The sequence below is a fragment of the Ascaphus truei genome, unplaced genomic scaffold (genome assembly GCF_040206685.1).
Source record: "Ascaphus truei isolate aAscTru1 unplaced genomic scaffold, aAscTru1.hap1 HAP1_SCAFFOLD_667, whole genome shotgun sequence".
Taxonomy (NCBI): Eukaryota; Metazoa; Chordata; class Amphibia; order Anura; family Ascaphidae; genus Ascaphus; species Ascaphus truei.
This window is the reverse complement of record NW_027457000.1, coordinates 20377-39771: the sequence shown is the minus strand read 5'-3', so window position 1 is coordinate 39771 and position 19395 is coordinate 20377. Positions and strand designations below refer to the sequence as shown.

The 19395-nt window shown below is 52.8% G+C and overlaps 1 protein-coding gene across 1 annotated transcript in view; it reads left to right on the top strand.

Annotated features, from left to right (window-relative positions):
- LOC142485933 (carbonic anhydrase 4-like) overlaps positions 1-12155 on the top strand; it is a 141766-nt gene extending 129611 nt beyond the window's left edge. The window contains exons 8-9 of the mRNA XM_075584596.1: positions 10612-10775; positions 11541-12155. Of these exons, the coding sequence (XP_075440711.1) occupies positions 10612-10775; positions 11541-11792 (416 nt within the window). The 3' untranslated portion in view covers positions 11793-12155. The remainder of the gene's footprint in view (positions 1-10611; positions 10776-11540) is intronic.
- The last annotated feature ends 7240 nt before the right edge of the window (positions 12156-19395 follow it).

Sequence of the window (19395 nt, the reverse complement as noted above, 5' to 3'; positions counted from 1 at the left end):
GCCCTGATTTCTGACACTCTCTTGTGATCTCTCTGGTTTCTGACACTCTCTTGTGATCTCTCTGGTTTCTGACACTCTTGTGATCTCTCTGGTTTCTGACACTCTCTTGTGATCTCCCCGGTTTCTGACACTCTCTTGTGATCTCTCTGGTTTCTGACACTCTCTTGTGATCTCCCCGGTTTCTGACACTCTCTTGTGATCTTTCTGGTTTCTGACACTCTTGTGATCTCTCTGGTTTCTGACACTCTTGTGATCTCTCTGGTTTGACACTCTTGTGATCTCTCTGGTTTGACACTCTCTTGTGATCTCTCTGGTTTCTGACACTCTCTTGTGATCTCTCTGGTTTCTGACACTCTTGTGATCTCTCTGGTTTCTGACACTCTTGTGATCTCTCTGGTTTGACACTCTTGTGATCTCTCTGGTTTCTGACACTCTCTTGTGATCTCTCTACTTTCTGACATTCTCTTGTGATCTCTCTGGTTTCTGACACTCTCTTGTGATCTCTCTGGTTTCTGACACTTTCTTGTGATCTCTCTGGTTTCTGACACTCTTGTGATCTTTCTGGTTTCTGACACACTCTTGTGATCTCATCGGTTTCTGACACTCTCTTGTGATCTCTCTGGTTTCTGACACTCTCTTGTGATCTCTCTAGTTTCTGACACTCTCTTGTGATCTCTCTGATTTCTGACACTCTTGTGATCTCTCTAGTTTCTGACACTCTTGTGATCTCTCTAGTTTCTGACACTCTCTTGTGATATCTCTGGTTTCTGACACTCTCTTGTGATCTCTCTGGTTTCTGACACTCTTGTGATCTCTCTGGTTTCTGACACTCTTGTGATCTCTCTGGTTTCTGACACTCTTGTGATCTCTCTGGTTTCTGACACTCTCTTGTGATCTCTCTGCTTTCTGACATTCTCTTGTGATCTCTCTGGTTTCTGACACTCTCTTGTGATCTCTCTGGTTTCTTACACTTTCTTGTGATCTCTCTGGTTTCTGACACTCTTGTGATCGTTCTGGTTTCTGACACACTCTTGTGATCTCATCAGTTTCTGACACTCTCTTTGATCTCTCTGGTTTCTGACACTCTCTTGTGATCTCTCTAGTTTCTGACACTCTCTTGTGATCTCTCTGGTTTCTGACACTCTCTTGTGATCTCTCTAGTTTCTGACACTCTCTTGTGATCTCTCTAGTTTCTGACACTCTCTTGTGATCTCTCTGGTTTCTGACACTCTCTTGTGATCTCTCTGGTTTCTGACACGCTTGTGATCTCTCTGGTTTCTGACACTCTTGTGATCTCCCCGGTTTCTGACACTCTTGTGATCTCTCTGGTTTCTGACACTCTCTTGTGATCGCCCTGATTTCTGACACTCTCTTGTGATCTCTCTGGTTTCTGACACTCTCTTGTGATCTCTCTGGTTTCTGACACTCTTGTGATCTCTCTGGTTTCTGACACTCTCTTGTGATCTCCCCGGTTTCTGACACTCTCTTGTGATCTCTCTGGTTTCTGACACTCTCTTGTGATCTCCCCGGTTTCTGACACTCTCTTGTGATCTTTCTGGTTTCTGACACTCTTGTGATCTCTCTGGTTTCTGACACTCTTGTGATCTCTCTGGTTTGACACTCTTGTGATCTCTCTGGTTTGACACTCTCTTGTGATCTCTCTGGTTTCTGACACTCTCTTGTGATCTCTCTGGTTTCTGACACTCTTGTGATCTCTCTGGTTTCTGACACTCTTGTGATCTCTCTGGTTTGACACTCTTGTGATCTCTCTGGTTTCTGACACTCTCTTGTGATCTCTCTACTTTCTGACATTCTCTTGTGATCTCTATGGTTTCTGACACTCTCTTGTGATCTCTCTGGTTTCTGACACTTTCTTGTGATCTCTCTGGTTTCTGACACTCTTGTGATCTTTCTGGTTTCTGACACACTCTTGTGATCTCATCGGTTTCTGACACTCTCTTGTGATCTCTCTGGTTTCTGACACTCTCTTGTGATCTCTCTAGTTTCTGACACTCTCTTGTGATCTCTCTGGTTTCTGACACTCTTGTGATCTCTCTAGTTTCTGACACTCTCTTGTGATCTCTCTAGTTTCTGACAGTCTCTTGTGATATCTCTGGTTTCTGACACTCTTGTGATCTCTCTGGTTTCTGACACTCTTGTGATCACTCTGGTTTCTGACACTCTTGTGATCTCTCTGGTTTCTGACACTTGTGATCTCTCTGGTTTCTGACACTCTCTTGTGATCTCTCTGCTTTCTGACATTCTCTTGTGATCTCTCTGGTTTCTGACACTCTCTTGTGATCTCTCTGGTTTCTTACACTTTCTTGTGATCTCTCTGGTTTCTGACACTCTTGTGATCGTTCTGGTTTCTGACACACTCTTGTGATCTCATCGGTTTCTGACACTCTCTTTGATCTCTCTGGTTTCTGACACTCTCTTGTGATCTCTCTAGTTTCTGACACTCTCTTGTGATCTCTCTGGTTTCTGACACTCTCTTGTGATCTCTCTAGTTTCTGACACTCTCTTGTGATCTCTCTAGTTTCCGACACTCTCTTGTGATCTCTCTGGTTTCTGACACTCTCTTGTGATCTCTCTGGTTTCTGACACGCTTGTGATCTCTCTGGTTTCTGACACTCTTGTGATCTCTCTGGTTTCTGACACTCTCTTGTGATCTCCCTGGTTTCTGACACTCTCTTGTGATCTCTCTGGTTTCTGACACTCTCTTGTGATCTCTCTGGTTTCTGACACTCTTGTGATCTCTCTGGTTTCTGACACTCTCTTGTGATCTCCCCGGTTTCTGACACTCTCTTGTGATCTCTCTGGTTTCTGACACTCTCTTGTGATCTCCCCGGTTCCTGACACTCTCTTGTGATCTTTCTGGTTTCTGACACTCTTGTGATCTCTCTGGTTTCTGACACTCTTGTGATCTCTCTGGTTTGACACTCTTGTGATCTCTCTGGTTTGACACTCTCTTGTGATCTCTCTGGTTTCTGACACTCTCTTGTGATCTCTCTGGTTTCTGACACTCTTGTGATCTCTCTGGTTTCTGACACTCTTGTGATCTCTCTGGTTTGACACTCTTGTGATCTCTCTGGTTTCTGACACTCTCTTGTGATCTCTCTGGTTTCTGACACTCTCTTGTGATCTCTCTGGTTTCTGACACTCTCTTGTGATCTCTCTGGTTTCTGACACTCTCTTGTGATCTCTCTGGTTTCTGACACTTTCTTGTGATCTCTCTGGTTTCTGACACTCTCTTGTGATCTCTCTGGTTTCTGACACTCTCTTGTGATCTCTCTGGTTTCTGACACTCTTGTGATCTCTCTGGTTTCTGACACTCTCTTGTGATCTCTCTGGTTTCTGACACTCTCTTGTGATCTCTCTGGTTTCTGACACTCTCTTGTGATCTCTCCGGTTTCTGACACTCTCTTGTGATCTCTCTGGTTTCTGACACTCTCTTGTGATCTCTCTGGTTTCTGACACTCTTGTGATCTCTCTGGTTTCTGACACTCTTGTGATCTCTCTGGTTTGACACTCTTGTGATCTCTCTGGTTTCTGACACTCTCTTGTGATCTCTCTGCTTTCTGACATTCTCTTGTGATCTCTCTGGTTTCTGACACTCTCTTGTGATCTCTCTAGTTTCTGACACTCTCTTGTGATCTCTCTAGTTTCTGACACTCTATTGTGATCTCTCTGGTTTCTGACACTCTCTTGTGATCTCTCTGGTTTCTGACACTCTTGTGATCTCTCTGGTTTCTGACACTCTTGTGATCTCTCTGGTTTGACACTCTTGTGATCTCTCTGGTTTCTGACACTCTCTTGTGATCTCCCCGGTTTCTGACACTCTCTTGTGATCTCTCTGGTTTCTGACACTCTCTTGTGATCTCTCTGGTTTCTGACACTCTTGTGATCTCTCTGGTTTCTGACACTCTCTTGTGATCTCTCTGGTTTCTGACACTCTTGTGATCTCTCTGGTTTCTGACACTCTCTTGTGATCTCCCCGGTTTCTGACACTCTCTTGTGATCTCTCTGGTTTCTGACTCTCTTGTGATCTCCCCGGTTTCTGACACTCTCTTGTGATCTCTCCGGTTTCTGACACTCTCTTGTGATCTCTCCGGTTTCTGACAGTCTCTTGTGATCTCTCTGTTTTCTGACACTCTCTTGTGATCTCTCTGGTTTCTGACACTCTCTTGTGATCTCTCTGGTTTCTGACACTCTCTTGTGATCTCTCTGGTTTCTGACACTCATTTGTGATCTCTCCGGTTTCTGACACTCTCTTGTGATCTCTCTGGTTTCTGACACTCTCTTGTGATCTCTCTGGTTTCTGACACTCTCTTGTGATCTCTCTGGTTTCTGACACTCTCTTGTGATCTCTCTGGTTTCTGACACTCTTGTGATCTCTCTGGTTTCTGACACTCTTGTGATCTCTCTGGTTTGACACTCTTGTGATCTCTCTGGTTTCTGACACTCTCTTGTGATCTCTCTGGTTTCTGACATTCTCTTGTGATCTCTCTACTTTCTGACATTCTCTTGTGATCTCTCTGGTTTCTGATACTCTCTTGTGATCTCTCTGGTTTCTGACACTTTCTTGTGATCTCTCTGGTTTCTGACACTCTTGTGATCTTTCTGGTTTCTGACACACTCTTGTGATCTCATCGGTTTCTGACACTCTCTTGTGATCTCTCTGGTTTCTGACACTCTCTTGTGATCTCTCTAGTTTCTGACACTCTCTTGTGATCTCTCTGGTTTCTGACACTCTTGTGATCTCTCTAGTTTCTGACACTCTCTTGTGATCTCTCTAGTTTCTGACACTCTCTTGTGATATCTCTGGTTTCTGACACTCTCTTGTGATCTCTCTGGTTTCTGACACTCTTGTGATCTCTCTGGTTTCTGACACTCTTGTGATCTCTCTGGTTTCTGACACTCTTGTGATCTCTCTGGTTTCTGACACTCTCTTGTGATCTCTCTGCTTTCTGACATTCTCTTGTGATCTCTCTGGTTTCTGACACTCTCTTGTGATCTCTCTGGTTTCTTACACTTTCTTGTGATCTCTCTGGTTTCTGACACTCTTGTGATCGTTCTGGTTTCTGACACACTCTTGTGATCTCATCGGTTTCTGACACTCTATTTGATCTCTCTGGTTTCTGACACTCTCTTGTGATCTCTCTAGTTTCTGACACTCTCTTGTGATCTCTCTGGTTTCTGACACTCTCTTGTGATCTCTCTAGTTTCTGACACTCTCTTGTGATCTCTCTGGTTTCTGACACTCTCTTGTGATCTCTCTGGTTTCTGACACGCTTGTGATCTCTCTGGTTTCTGACACTCTTGTGATCTCCCCGGTTTCTGACACTCTTGTGATCTCCCCGGTTTCTGACACTCTCTTGTGATCTCCCTGATTTCTGACACTCTCTTGTGATCTCTCTGGTTTCTGACACTCTCTTGTGATCTCTCTGGTTTCTGACACTCTTGTGATCTCTCTGGTTTCTGACACTCTCTTGTGATCTCCCCGGTTTCTGACACTCTCTTGTGATCTCTCTGGTTTCTGACACTCTCTTGTGATCTCCCCGGTTTCTGACACTCTCTTGTGATATTTCTGGTTTCTAACACTCTTGTGATCTCTCTGGTTTCTGACACTCTTGTGATCTCTCTGGTTTGACACTCTTGTGATCTCTCTGGTTTGACACTCTCTTGTGATCTCTCTGGTTTCTGACACTCTCTTGTGATCTCTCTGGTTTCTGACACTCTTGTGATCTCTCTGGTTTCTGACACTCTTGTGATCTGTCTGGTTTGACACTCTTGTGATCTCTCTGGTTTCTGACACTCTCTTGTGATCTCTCTACTTTCTGACATTCTCTTGTGATCTCTCTGGTTTCTGACACTCTCTTGTGATCTCTCTGGTTTCTGACACTTTCTTGTGATCTCTCTGGTTTCTGACACTCTTGTGATCTTTCTGGTTTCTGACACACTCTTGTGATCTCATCGGTTTCTGACACTCTCTTGTGATCTCTCTGGTTTCTGACACTCTCTTGTGATCTCTCTAGTTTCTGACACTCTCTTGTGATCTCTCTGGTTTCTGACACTCTTGTGATCTCTCTAGTTTCTGACACTCTCTTGTGATCTCTCTAGTTTCTGACACTCTCTTGTGATATCTCTGGTTTCTGACACTCTCTTGTGATCTCTCTGGTTTCTGACACTCTTGTGATCTCTCTGGTTTCTGACACTCTTGTGATCTCTCTGGTTTCTGACACTTGTGATCTCTCTGGTTTCTGACACTCTCTTGTGATCTCTCTGCTTTCTGACATTCTCTTGTGATCTCTCTGGTTTCTGACACTCTCTTGTGATCTCTCTGGTTTCTGACACTTTCTTGTGATCTCTCTGGTTTCTGACACTCTTGTGATCGTTCTGGTTTCTGACACACTCTTGTGATCTCATCGGTTTCTGACACTCTCTTTGATCTCTCTGGTTTCTGACACTCTCTTGTGATCTCTCTAGTTTCTGACACTCTCTTGTGATCTCTCTGGTTTCTGACACTCTCTTGTGATCTCTCTAGTTTCTGACACTCTCTTGTGATCTCTCTAGTTTCCGACACTCTCTTGTGATCTCTCTGGTTTCTGACACTCTCTTGTGATCTCTCTGGTTTCTGACACGCTTGTGATCTCCCCGGTTTCTGACACTCTTGTGATCTCTCTGGTTTCTGACACTCTCTTGTGATCTCCCTGGTTTCTGACACTCTCTTGTGATCTCTCTGGTTTCTGACACTCTCTTGTGATCTCTCTGGTTTCTGACACTCTTGTGATCTCTCTGGTTTCTGACACTCTCTTGTGATCTCCCCGGTTTCTGACACTCTCTTGTGATCTCTCTGGTTTCTGACACTCTCTTGTGATCTCCCCGGTTTCTGACACTCTCTTGTGATCTCTCTGGTTTCTGACACTCTTGTGATCTCTCTGGTTTCTGACACTCTTGTGATCTCTCTGGTTTGACACTCTTGTGATCTCTCTGGTTTGACACTCTCTTGTGATCTCTCTGGTTTCTGACACTCTCTTGTGATCTCTCTGGTTTCTGACACTCTTGTGATCTCTCTGGTTTCTGACACTCTTGTGATCTCTCTGGTTTGACACTCTTGTGATCTCTCTGGTTTCTGACACTCTCTTGTGATCTCTCTGGTTTCTGACACTCTCTTGTGATCTCTCTGGTTTCTGACACTCTCTTGTGATCTCTCTGTTTCTGACACTCTCTTGTGATCTCTCTGGTTTCTGACACTTTCTTGTGATCTCTCTGGTTTCTGACACTCTCTTGTGATCTCTCTGGTTTCTGACACTCTCTTGTGATCTCTCTGGTTTCTGACACTCTTGTGATCTCTCTGGTTTCTGACACTCTCTTGTGATCTCTCTGGTTTCTGACACTCTCTTGTGATCTCTCCGGTTTCTGACACTCTCTTGTGATCTCTCCGGTTTCTGACACTCTCTTGTGATCTCTCTGGTTTCTGACACTCTCTTGTGATCTCTCTGGTTTCTGACACTCTTGTGATCTCTCTGGTTTGACACTCTTGTGATCTCTCTGGTTTCTGACACTCTCTTGTGATCTCTCTGCTTTCTGACATTCTCTTGTGATCTCTCTGGTTTCTGACACTCTCTTGTGATCTCTCTAGTTTCTGACACTCTCTTGTGATCTCTCAAGTTTCTGACACTCTATTGTGATCTCTCTGGTTTCTGACACTCTCTTGTGATCTCTCTGGTTTCTGACACTCTTGTGATCTCTCTGGTTTCTGACACTCTTGTGATCTCTCTGGTTTGACACTCTTGTGATCTCTCTGGTTTCTGACACTCTCTTGTGATCTCTCTGGTTTCTGACATTCTCTTGTGATCTCTCTACTTTCTGACATTCTCTTGTGATCTCTCTGGTTTCTGACACTCTCTTGTGATCTCTCTGGTTTCTGACACTTTCTTGTGATCTCTCTGGTTTCTGACACTCTTGTGATCTTTCTGGTTTCTGACACACTCTTGTGATCTCATCGGTTTCTGACACTCTCTTGTGATCTCTCTGGTTTCTGACACTCTCTTGTGATCTCTCTAGTTTCTGACACTCTCTTGTGATCTCTCAAGTTTCTGACACTCTATTGTGATCTCTCTGGTTTCTGACACTCTCTTGTGATCTCTCTGGTTTCTGACACTCTTGTGATCTCTCTGGTTTCTGACACTCTTGTGATCTCTCTGGTTTGACACTCTTGTGATCTCTCTGGTTTCTGACACTCTCTTGTGATCTCCCCGGTTTCTGACACTCTCTTGTGATCTCTCTGGTTTCTGACACTCTCTTGTGATCTCTCTGGTTTCTGACACTCTTGTGATCTCCCCGGTTTCTGACACTCTCTTGTGATCTCCCCGGTTTCTGACACTCTCTTGTGATCTCTCTGGTTTCTGATACTCTCTTGTGATCTCCCCAGTTTCTGACACTCTCTTGTGATCTTTCTGGTTTCTGACACTCTTGTGATCTCTCTGGTTTCTGACACTCTCTTGTGATCTCTCTGGTTTCTGACACTCTCTTGTGATCTCTCTGGTTTCTGACACTCTCTTGTGATCTCTCTGGTTTCTGACACTCTCTTGTGATCTCTCTGGTTTCTGACACTCTCTTGTGATCTCTCTGGTTTCTGACACTCTCTTGTGATCTCTCTGGTTTCTGACACTCTCTTGTGATCTCTCCGGTTTCTGACACTCTCTTGTGATCTCTCTGGTTTCTGACACTCTTGTTATCTCATCGGTTTCTGACACTCTCTTGTGACCTCTCTGGTTTCTGACACTCTCTTGTGACCTCTCTGGTTTCTGACACTTTCTTGTGATCTCTCTGGTTTCTGACACTCTTGTGATCTTTCTGGTTTCTGACACACTCTTCTGATCTCATCGGTTTCTGACACTCTCTTGTGATCTCTCTGGTTTCTGACACTCTTGTGATCTCTCTAGTTTCTGACACTCTCTTGTGATCTCTCTGGTTTCTGACACCATTGTGATCTCTCTGGTTTGACACTCTTGTGATCTCTCTGGTTTCTGACACTCTCTTGTGATCTCTCTGCTTTCTGACATTCTCTTGTGATCTTTCTGGTTTCTGACACTCTCTTGTGATCTTTCTGGTTTCTGACACACTCTTGTGATCTCATCGGTTTCTGACACTCTCTTGTGATCTCTCTGGTTTCTGACACTCTCTTGTGATCTCTCTAGTTTCTGACACTCTCTTGTGATGTCTCTAGTTTCTGACACTCTCTTGTGATCTCTCTGGTTTCTGACACTCTCTTGTGATCTCTCTGGTTTCTGACACGCTTGTGATCTCTCTGGTTTCTGACACTCTTGTGATCTCCCCGGTTTCTGACACTCTTGTGATCTCTCTGGTTTCTGACACTCTCTTGTGATCTCCCCGGTTTCTGACACTCTCTTGTGATCTCTCTGGTTTCTGACACTCTCTTGTGATCTCTCTGGTTTCTGACACTCTTGTGATCTCTCTGGTTTCTGACACTCTCTTGTGATCTCCCCGGTTTCTGACACTCTCTTGTGATCTCTCTGGTTTCTGACACTCTCTTGTGATCTCTCTGGTTTCTGACACTCTTGTGATCTCTCTGGTTTCTGACACTCTTGTGATCTCTCTGGTTTGACACTCTTGTGATCTCTCTGGTTTGACACTCTCTTGTGATCTCTCTGGTTTCTGACACTCTCTTGTGATCTCTCTGGTTTCTGACACTCTCTTGTGATCTCTCTGGTTTCTGACACTCTCTTGTGATCTCTCCGGTTTCTGACACTCTTGTGATCTCTCTGGTTTCTGACACTCTTGTGATCTCTCTGGTTTCTGACACTCTCTTGTGATCTCTCTGGTTTCTGACACTCTCTTGTGATCTCTCTGGTTTCTGACACTCTCTTGTGATCTCTCCGGTTTCTGACACTCTTGTGATCTCTCTGGTTTCTGACACTCTTGTGATCTCTCTGGTTTCTGACAATCTCTTGTGATCTCTCTGGTTTCTGACACTCTCTTGTGATCTCTCTGGTTTCTGACACTCTCTTGTGATCTCTCTGGTTTCTGACACTCTCTTGTGATCTCTCTGGTTTCTGACACTCTTGTGATCTCTCTGGTTTCTGACAATTTCTTGTGATCTCCCCGGTTTCTGACACTTGTGATCTCTCTGGTTTCTGACACTCTCTTGTGATCTCTCTGGTTTCTGACACTCTCTTGTGATATCTCCGGTCTCTGACACACTCTTGTGATCTCTCTGGTTTTTGACACTCTCTTGTGATCTCTCTGGTTTCTGACACTCTCTTGTGATCTCTCTGGTTTCTGACACTTTTGTGATCTCTCTGGTTTCTGACACTCTCTTGTGATCTCTCTGGTTTCTGACACTCTTGTGATCTCTCTGGTTTCTGACAATTTCTTGTGATCTCCCCGGTTTCTGACACTTGTGATCTCTCTGGTTTCTGACACTCTCTTGTGATCTCTCTGGTTTCTGACACTCTCTTGTGATATCTCCGGTCTCTGACACACTCTTGTGATCTCTCTGGTTTTTGACACTCTCTTGTGATCTCTCTGGTTTCTGACACTCTCTTGTGATCTCTCTGGTTTCTGACACTCTTGTGATCTCAGGGTCCAAGCTGCTTCTGAATTCCTCTGTGTCACTGGACGCTCTCTTGGGGGATGTTGATCGCAGTCAGTTTTTTCGATACTTGGGCTCTCTCACTACCCCGACGTGTGACGAGGCCGTCGTGTGGACAGTCTTCAAGAATCCCATCAAGGTCCCGGCCAGCGTGGTGAGACTCACATAGACTGTCTGCTCTCCCCCCACTCACCTCTCACAGACTGTCTGCTCCCCCCCACTCACCTCTCACAGACTGTCTGCTCCCCCCCACTCAGCTCTCAGAGACTGTCTGCTCCCCCCCTCACCTCTCACAGACTGTCTGCTCCCCCCCACTCACCTCCCACAGACTGTCTGCTCCCCCCCCACTCACCTCTCACACACTGTCTGCTCCCCCCCCACTCACCTCTCACAGACTGTCTGCTCCCCCCCACTCACCTCCCACAGACTGTCTGCTCCCCCCCCACTCACCTCTCACAAACTGTCTGCTCCCCCCCCACTCACCTCTCACAGACTGTCTGCTCCCCCCCCACTCACCTCTCACAGACTGTCTGCTCCCCCCCCCACTCACCTCTCACAGACTGTCTGCTCCCCCCCACTCACCTCTCAGACTGTCTGCTCCCCCCACTCACCTCTCACAGACTGTCTGCTCCCCCCCCACGCACCACACAGACTGTCTGCTCCCCCCCCACTCACCTCTCACAGACTGTCTGCTCCCCCCCACGCACCTCTCAGACTGCCTGCTCCCCCCACTCACCTCTCAGAGACTGTCTGCTCCCCCCCACTCACCTGACAGACTGTCTGCTCCCCCCCCACTCACCTCTCAGTCTGCTCCCCCCCACTCACCTCTCACAGACTGTCTGCTCCCCCACCCCTCTTTATCTGCCCCTGTATCGCTGCTCTCTCCTTTCTCAGGGTAATACTGAGCTCTACTTTTCAGATTGAAGCATTCTCGTCCCGTCTTTCTCACAACGTTTCTGGGGAGTTTGAGCCTTTGCTGAATGTTTTCCGCCCCCTTCAGCTCCCTGGGACTCGGGGAGTCCAGGCCTCATTTGTACCCGTCCCACTGCTCGATGCAAACAGCACGTCTGCTCCCCGCGGCTCACCTGCAACAACCAGCGCCGCTTCGCACACAGCTCCCTGTATGGCCCTTATCTCAGCTCTCATACTACTACAGCAACAGGGGCCCTAACTGCCATCACCCGACCCATACTCACCCCTCAGGGGCCCCAACTGCCCTGTGCCATCATCCAACCCATACTCACCCCTCAGGGGCCCCAACTACCCTGTGCCATCACCCAACCCATACTCACCCCTCAGGGGCCCTAACTGCGATCACCCAACCCATACTCACCCCTCAGGGGCCCCAACTAGCCTGTGCCATCACCCAACCCATACTCACCCCTCAGGGGCCCCAACTGCCCTGTGCCATCACCCAACCCATACTCACCCCTCAGGGGCCCTAACTGCCATCACCCAACCCATACTCACCCCTCTGGGGCCCCAACTGCCCTGTGCCATCTCCCGACCAATGCTCACCCCTCAGGGGCCCCAACTGCCCTGTGCCATCTCCCGACCCATACTCACCCCTCAGGGGCCCCAACTGCCCTGTGCCATCTCCCGACCCATACTCACCCCTCAGGGGCCCCAACTGCTCTGTGCCATCACCCGACCCATACTCACCCCTCAGGGGCCCTAACTGCCCTGTGCCATCACCCGACCCATACTCACCCCTCAGGGGCCCTAACTGCCCTGTGCCATCTCCCGACCCATACTCACCCCTCAGGGGCCCCAACTGCCCTGTGCCATCTCCCGACCCATACTCACCCCTTAGGGGCCCCAACTGCCCTGTGCCATCTCCCGACCCATACTCACCCCTCAGGGGCCCCAACTGCCCTGTGCCATCTCCCGACCCATACTCACCCCTCAGGGGCCCCAACTGCCATCACCCGACCCATACTCACCCCTCAGGGGCTCTAACTGCCCTGTGCCATCACCCAACCCATACTCACCCCTCAGGGGCCCTAACTGCCATCACCCGACCCATACGCACCCCTCAGGGGCCCCAACTGCCCTGTGGCATCACCCGACCCATACTCACCCCCCCAGGGGCCCTAACTACCATCACCCAACCCATACTCACCCCTCAGGGGCCCTAACTACCATCACCCGACCCATACTCACCCCTCAGGGGCTCTAACTGCCCTGTGCCATCACCCAACCCATACTCACCCCTCAGGGGCCCCAACTGCCCTGTGCCATCTCCCGACCCATACTCACCCCTCAGGGGCCCCAACTGCCATCACCCGACCCATACTCACCCCTCAGGGGCCCCAACTGCCCTGTGCCATCTCCCGACCCATACTCACCCCTCAGGGGCCCCAACTGCCATCACCCGACCCATACTCACCCCTCAGGGGCCCCAACTGCCATCACCCGACCCATACTCACCCCTCAGGGGCCCCAACTGCCCTGTGCCATCTCCCGACCCATACTCACCCCTCAGGGGCCCCAACTGCCCTGTGCCATCACCCGACCCATACTCACCCCTCAGGGGCACTAACTGCCATCACCCAACCCATACTCACCCCTCAGGGGCCCTAACTGCCATCACCTGACCCATACGCACCCCTCAGGGGCCCGAACTGCCCTGTGGCATCACCCGACCCATACTCACCCCCCAGGGGCCCTAACTACCATCACCCAACCCATACTCACCCCTCAGGGGCCCTAACTACCAACACCCGACCCATACTCACCCCTCAGGGGCCCTAACTACCATCACCCGACCCATACTCACCCCTCAGGGGCCCTAACTGCCCTGTGCCATCATCCAATCCATACTCACCCCTCAGGGGCCCTAACTGCCCTGTGCCATCACCCAACCCATACTCACCCCTCAGGGGCCCCAACTGCCCTGTGCCATCACCCAACCCATACTCACCCCTCAGGGGCCCTAACTGCCCTGTGCCATCACCCAACCCATACTCACCCCTCAGGGGCCCTAACTTCCCGGTGCCATCTCCCGACCCATACTAACCCCTCAGGGGCCCTAACTGCCCTGTGCCATCACACAACCCATACTCACCCCTCAGGGGCCCCAACTGCCCTGTGCCATCACCCGACCCATACTCACCCCTCAGGGGCCCTAACTGCCCTGTGCCATCTCCCAACCCATACTCACCCCTCAGGGGCCCCAACTGCCCTGTGCCATCACCCGACCCACACTCACCCCTCAGGGCCCTAACTACCCTGTGCCATCATCCGACCCATACTCACCCCTCAGGGGCCTAACTGCCATCACCCGACCCATTCTCACCCCTCAGGGGCCCTAACTGCCCTGTGACATCACCCAACCCATACTCACCCCTCAGGGGCTCTAACTGCCATCACCCGACCCATACTCACCCCTCAGGGGCCCTAACTGCCCTGTGCCATCATCCAATCCATACTCACCCCTCAGGGGCCCTAACTGCCCTGTGCCATCGCCCGACTCATACTCACCCCTCAGGGGCCCTAACTGCCCTGTGCCATCTCCCGACCCATACTCACCCCTCAGGGGCCCCAACTGCCCTGTGCCATCACCCGACCCATACTCACCCCTCAGGGGCCCTAGCTGCCCTGTGCCATCACCCGACCCTAACTCACCCCTCAGGGGCCCTAACTGCCCTGTGCCATCACCCAACCCATACTCACCCCTCAGGGGCCCTAACTGCCCTGTGCCATCACCCGACCCATACTCACCCCTCAGGGGCCTAACTGCCATCACCCGACCCATACTCACCCCTCAGGGGCCCTAGCTGCCCTGTGCCATCACCCGACCCATATTCACCCCTCAGGGGCCCTAGCTGCCCTGTGCCATCTACCGACCCATACTCACCCCTCAGGGGCCCCAACTGCCCTGTGCCATCTACCGACCCATACTCACCCCTCAGGGGCCCCAACTGCCCTGTGCCATCTACCGACCCATACTCACCCCTCAGGGGCCCCAACTGCCCTGTGCCATCTCCCAACCCAAACTCACCCCTCAGGGGCCCTAACTGCCCTGTGCCATCTCCCGACCCATACTCACCCCTCAGGGGCCCTAACTGCCCTGTGCCATCTCCCGACCCATACTCACCCCTCAGGGGCCCTAACTGCCCTGTGCCATCTCCCGACCCATACTCACCCCTCAGGGGCCCTAACTGCCCTGTGCCATCATCCAACCCATACTCACCCCTCAGGGGCCCCAACTGCCCTGTGCCATCATCCAACCCATACTCACCCCTCAGGGGCCTAACTGCCATCACCCAACCCATACTCACCCCTCAGGGGCCCTAACTGCCCTGTGCCATCACCCGACCCATACTCACCCCCCAGGGGCCTAACTACCATCACCCAACCCATACTCACCCCTCAGGGGCCCTAACTGCCCTGTGCCATCATCCAACCCATACTCACCCCTCAGGGGCCCCAACTGCCCTGTGCCATCACCCAACCCATACTCACCCCTCAGGGGCCCTAACTGCCCTGTGCCATCACCCAACCCATACTCACCCCTCAGGGGCCCCAACTGCCCTGTGCCATCTCCCGACCCATACTCACCCCTCAGGGGACCTAACTGCCCTGTGCCATCACCCGACCCATACTCACCCCTCAGGGACCATAACTGCCATCACCCAACCCATACTCACCCCTCAGGGGCCCCAACTGCCCTGTGCCATCACACAACCCATACTCCCCCCTCAGGGCCCTAACTGCCCTGTGCCATCACCCAACCCATACTCACCCCTCAGGGGCCCCAACTGCCATCACCCAACCCATACTCACCCCTCAGGGGCCCTAACTGCCCTGTGCCATATCCCAACCCATACTCACCCCTCAGGGGCCCCAACTGCCCTGTGCCATCACCCAACCCATACTCACCCCTCAGGGGCCCTAACTGCCCTGTGCCATCACCCGACCCATACTCACCCCTCAGGGGCCCTAACTGCCCTGTGCCATCTCCCGACCCATACTCACCCCTCAGGGGCCCTAACTGCGATCACCCAACCCATACTCACCCCTCAGGGGCCCTAACTGCCCTGTGCCATCACCCAACCCATACTCACCCCTCAGGGGCCCCAACTGCCATCACCCAACCCATACTCACCCCTCAGGGGCCCTAACTGCCCTGTGCCATATCCAAACCCATACTCACCCCTCAGGGGCCCCAACTGCCCTGTGCCATCAGCCAACCCAAACTCACCCCTCAGGGGCCCTAACTGCCCTGTGCCATCACCCAACCAATACTCACCCCTCAGGGGCCCTAACTTCCCGGTGCCATCTCCCGACCCATACTAACCCCTCAGGGGCCCTAACTGCCCTGTGCCATCACACAACCCATACTCACCCCTCAGGGGCCCCAACTGCCCTGTGCCATCACCCGACCCATACTCACCCCTCAGGGGCCCTAACTGCCCTGTGCCATCTCCCAACCCATACTCACCCCTCAGGGGCCCCAACTGCCCTGTGCCATCACCCGACCCACACTCACCCCTCAGGGCCCTAACTACCCTGTGCCATCATCCGACCCATACTCACCCCTCAGGGGCCTAACTGCCATCACCCGACCCATACTCACCCCTCAGGGGCCCTAACTGCCCTGTGACATCACCCAACCCATACTCACCCCTCAGGGGCTCTAACTGCCATCACCCGACCCATACTCACCCCTCAGGGGCCCTAACTGCCCTGTGCCATCATCCAATCCATACTCACCCCTCAGGGGCCCTAACTGCCCTGTGCCATCACCCGACTCATACTCACCCCTCAGGGGCCCTAACTGCCCTGTGCCATCTCCCGACCCATACTCACCCCTCAGGGGCCCTAACTGCCCAGTGCCATCTCCCGACCCATACTCACCCCTCAGGGGCCCCAACTGCCCTGTGCCATCACCCGACCCATACTCACCCCTCAGGGGCCCCAACTGCCCTGTGCCAACACCCGACCCATACTCACCCCTCAGGGGCCCTAGCTGCCCTGTGCCATCACCCGACCCTAACTCACCCCTCAGGGGCCCTAACTGCCCTGTGCCATCACCCAACCCATACTCACCCCTCAGGGGCCCTAACTGCCCTGTGCCATCACCCGACCCATACTCACCCCTCAGGGGCCTAACTGCCATCACCCGACCCATACTCACCCCTCAGGGGCCCTAGCTGCCCTGTGCCATCACCCGACCCATACTCACCCCTCAGGGGCCCTAGCTGCCCTGTGCCATCTACCGACCCATACGCACCCCTCAGGGGCCCCAATTGCCCTGTGCCATCTACCGACCCATACTCACCCCTCAGGGGCCCCAACTGCCCTGTGCCATCTACCGACCCATACTCACCCCTCAGGGGCCCCAACTGCCCTGTGCCATCTCCCAACCCAAACTCACCCCTCAGGGGCCCTAACTGCCCTGTGCCATCTCCCGACCCATACTCACCCCTCAGGGGCCCTAACTGCCCTGTGCCATCTCCCGACCCATACTCACCCCTCAGGGGCCCTAACTGCCCTGTGCCATCTCCCGACCCATACTCACCCCTCAGGGGCCCTAACTGCCCTGTGCCATCATCCAACCCATACTCACCCCTCAGGGGCCCCAACTGCCCTGTGCCATCATCCAACCCATACTCACCCCTCAGGGGCCCCAACTGCCCTGTGCCATCATCCAACCCATACTCACCCCTCAGGGGCCTAACTACCATCACCCAACCCATACTCACCCCTCAGGGGCCCTAACTGCCCTGTGCCATCATCCAACCCATACTCACCCCTCAGGGGCCCCAACTGCCCTGTGCCATCACCCAACCCATACTCACCCCTCAGGGGCCCTAACTGCCCTGTGCCATCACCCAACCCATACTCATCCCTCAGGGGCCCCAACTGCCCTGTGCCATCTCCCGACCCATACTTACCCCTCAGGGGCCCCAACTGCCCTGTGCCATCACCCAACCCATACTCACCCCTCAGGGGACCTAACTGCCCTGTGCCATCACCCGACCCATACTCACCCCTCAGGGACCCTAACTGCCATCACCCAACCCATACTCACCCCTCAGGGGCCCCAACTGCCCTGTGCCATCACCCAACTCATACTCACCCCTCAGGGGCCCCAACTGCCCTGTGCCATCACACAACCCATACTCCCCCCTCAGGGCCCTAACTGCCCTGTGCCATCACCCAACCCATACTCACCCCTCAGGGGCCCCAACTGCCATCACCCAACCCATACTCACCCCTCAGGGGCCCTAACTGCCCTGTGCCATATCCCAACCCATACTCACCCCTCAGGGGCCCCAACTGCCCTGTGCCATCACCCAACCCATACTCACCCCTCAGGGGCCCTAACTGCCCTGTGCCATCACCCGACCCATACTCACCCCTCAGGGGCCCTAACTGCCCTGTGCCATCTCCCGACCCATACTCACCCCTCAGGGGCCCTAACTGCGATCACCCAACCCATACTCACCCCTCAGGGGCCCTAACTGCCCTGTGCCATCACCCAACCCATACTCACCCCTCAGGGGCCCCAACTGCCATCACCCAACCCATACTCACCCCTCAGGGGCCCTAACTGCCCTGTGCCATATCCCAACCCATACTCACCCCTCAGGGGCCCTAACTGCCCTGTGCCATCACCCAACCCATACTTACCCCTCAGGGGCCCTAACTGCCCTGTGCCATATCCCGACCAATACTCACCCCTCAGGGGCCCCAACTGCCCTGTGCCATCACCCAACCCATACTCACCCCTCAGGGGCCCCAACTGCCATCACCCAACCCATACTCACCCCTCAGGGGCCCTAACTGCCCTGTGCCATATCCCAACCCATACTCACCCCTCAGGGGCCCTAACTGCCCTGTGCCATCACCCAACCCATACTTACCCCTCAGGGGCCCTAACTGCCCTGTGCCATATCCCGACCCATAATCACCCCTCAGGGGCCCTAACTGCCATCACCCGACCCATACTCACCCCTCAGGGGCCCCAACTGCCCTGTGCCATCACCCGACCCTTACTCACCCCTCAGGGCCCCCAACTGCCCTGTGCCATCTCCCGACCCATACTCACCACTCAGGGGCCCCAACTGCCCTGTGCCATCACCCAACCCATACTCACCCCTCAGGGGCCCCAACTGCCCTGTGCCATCTCCCGACCCATACTTACCCCTCAGGGGCCCCAACTGCCCTGTGCCATCTCCCGACCCATACTTACCCCTCAGGGGCCCCAACTGCCCTGTGCCATCACCCAACCCATACTCACCCCTCAGGGGTACTAACTGCCATCACCCAACCCATACTCACCCCTCAGGGGCCCCAACTGCCCTGTGCCATCACCCAACTCATACTCACCCCTCAGGGGCCCCAACTGCCCTGTGCCATCACCCAACCCATACTCACCCCTCAGGGGCCCCAACTGCCCTGTGCCATCACCCAACCCATACTCACCCCTCAGGGGCCCCAACTGCCCTGTGCCATCACCCGACCCATACTCACCCCTCAGGGGCCCTAACTGCCCTGTGCCATCTCCCGACCCATACTTACCCCTCAGGGGCCCCAACTGCCCTGTGCCATCTCCCGACCCATACTTACCCCTCAGGGGCCCCAACTGCCCTGTGCCATCACCCAACCCATACTCACCCCTCAGGGGCCCTAACTGCCCTGTGCCATCACCCAACCCATACTTACCCCTCAGGGGCCCCAACTGCCCTGTGCCATCTCCCGACCCATACTTACCCCTCAGGGGCCCCAACTGCCCTGTGCCATCACCCAACCCATACTCACCC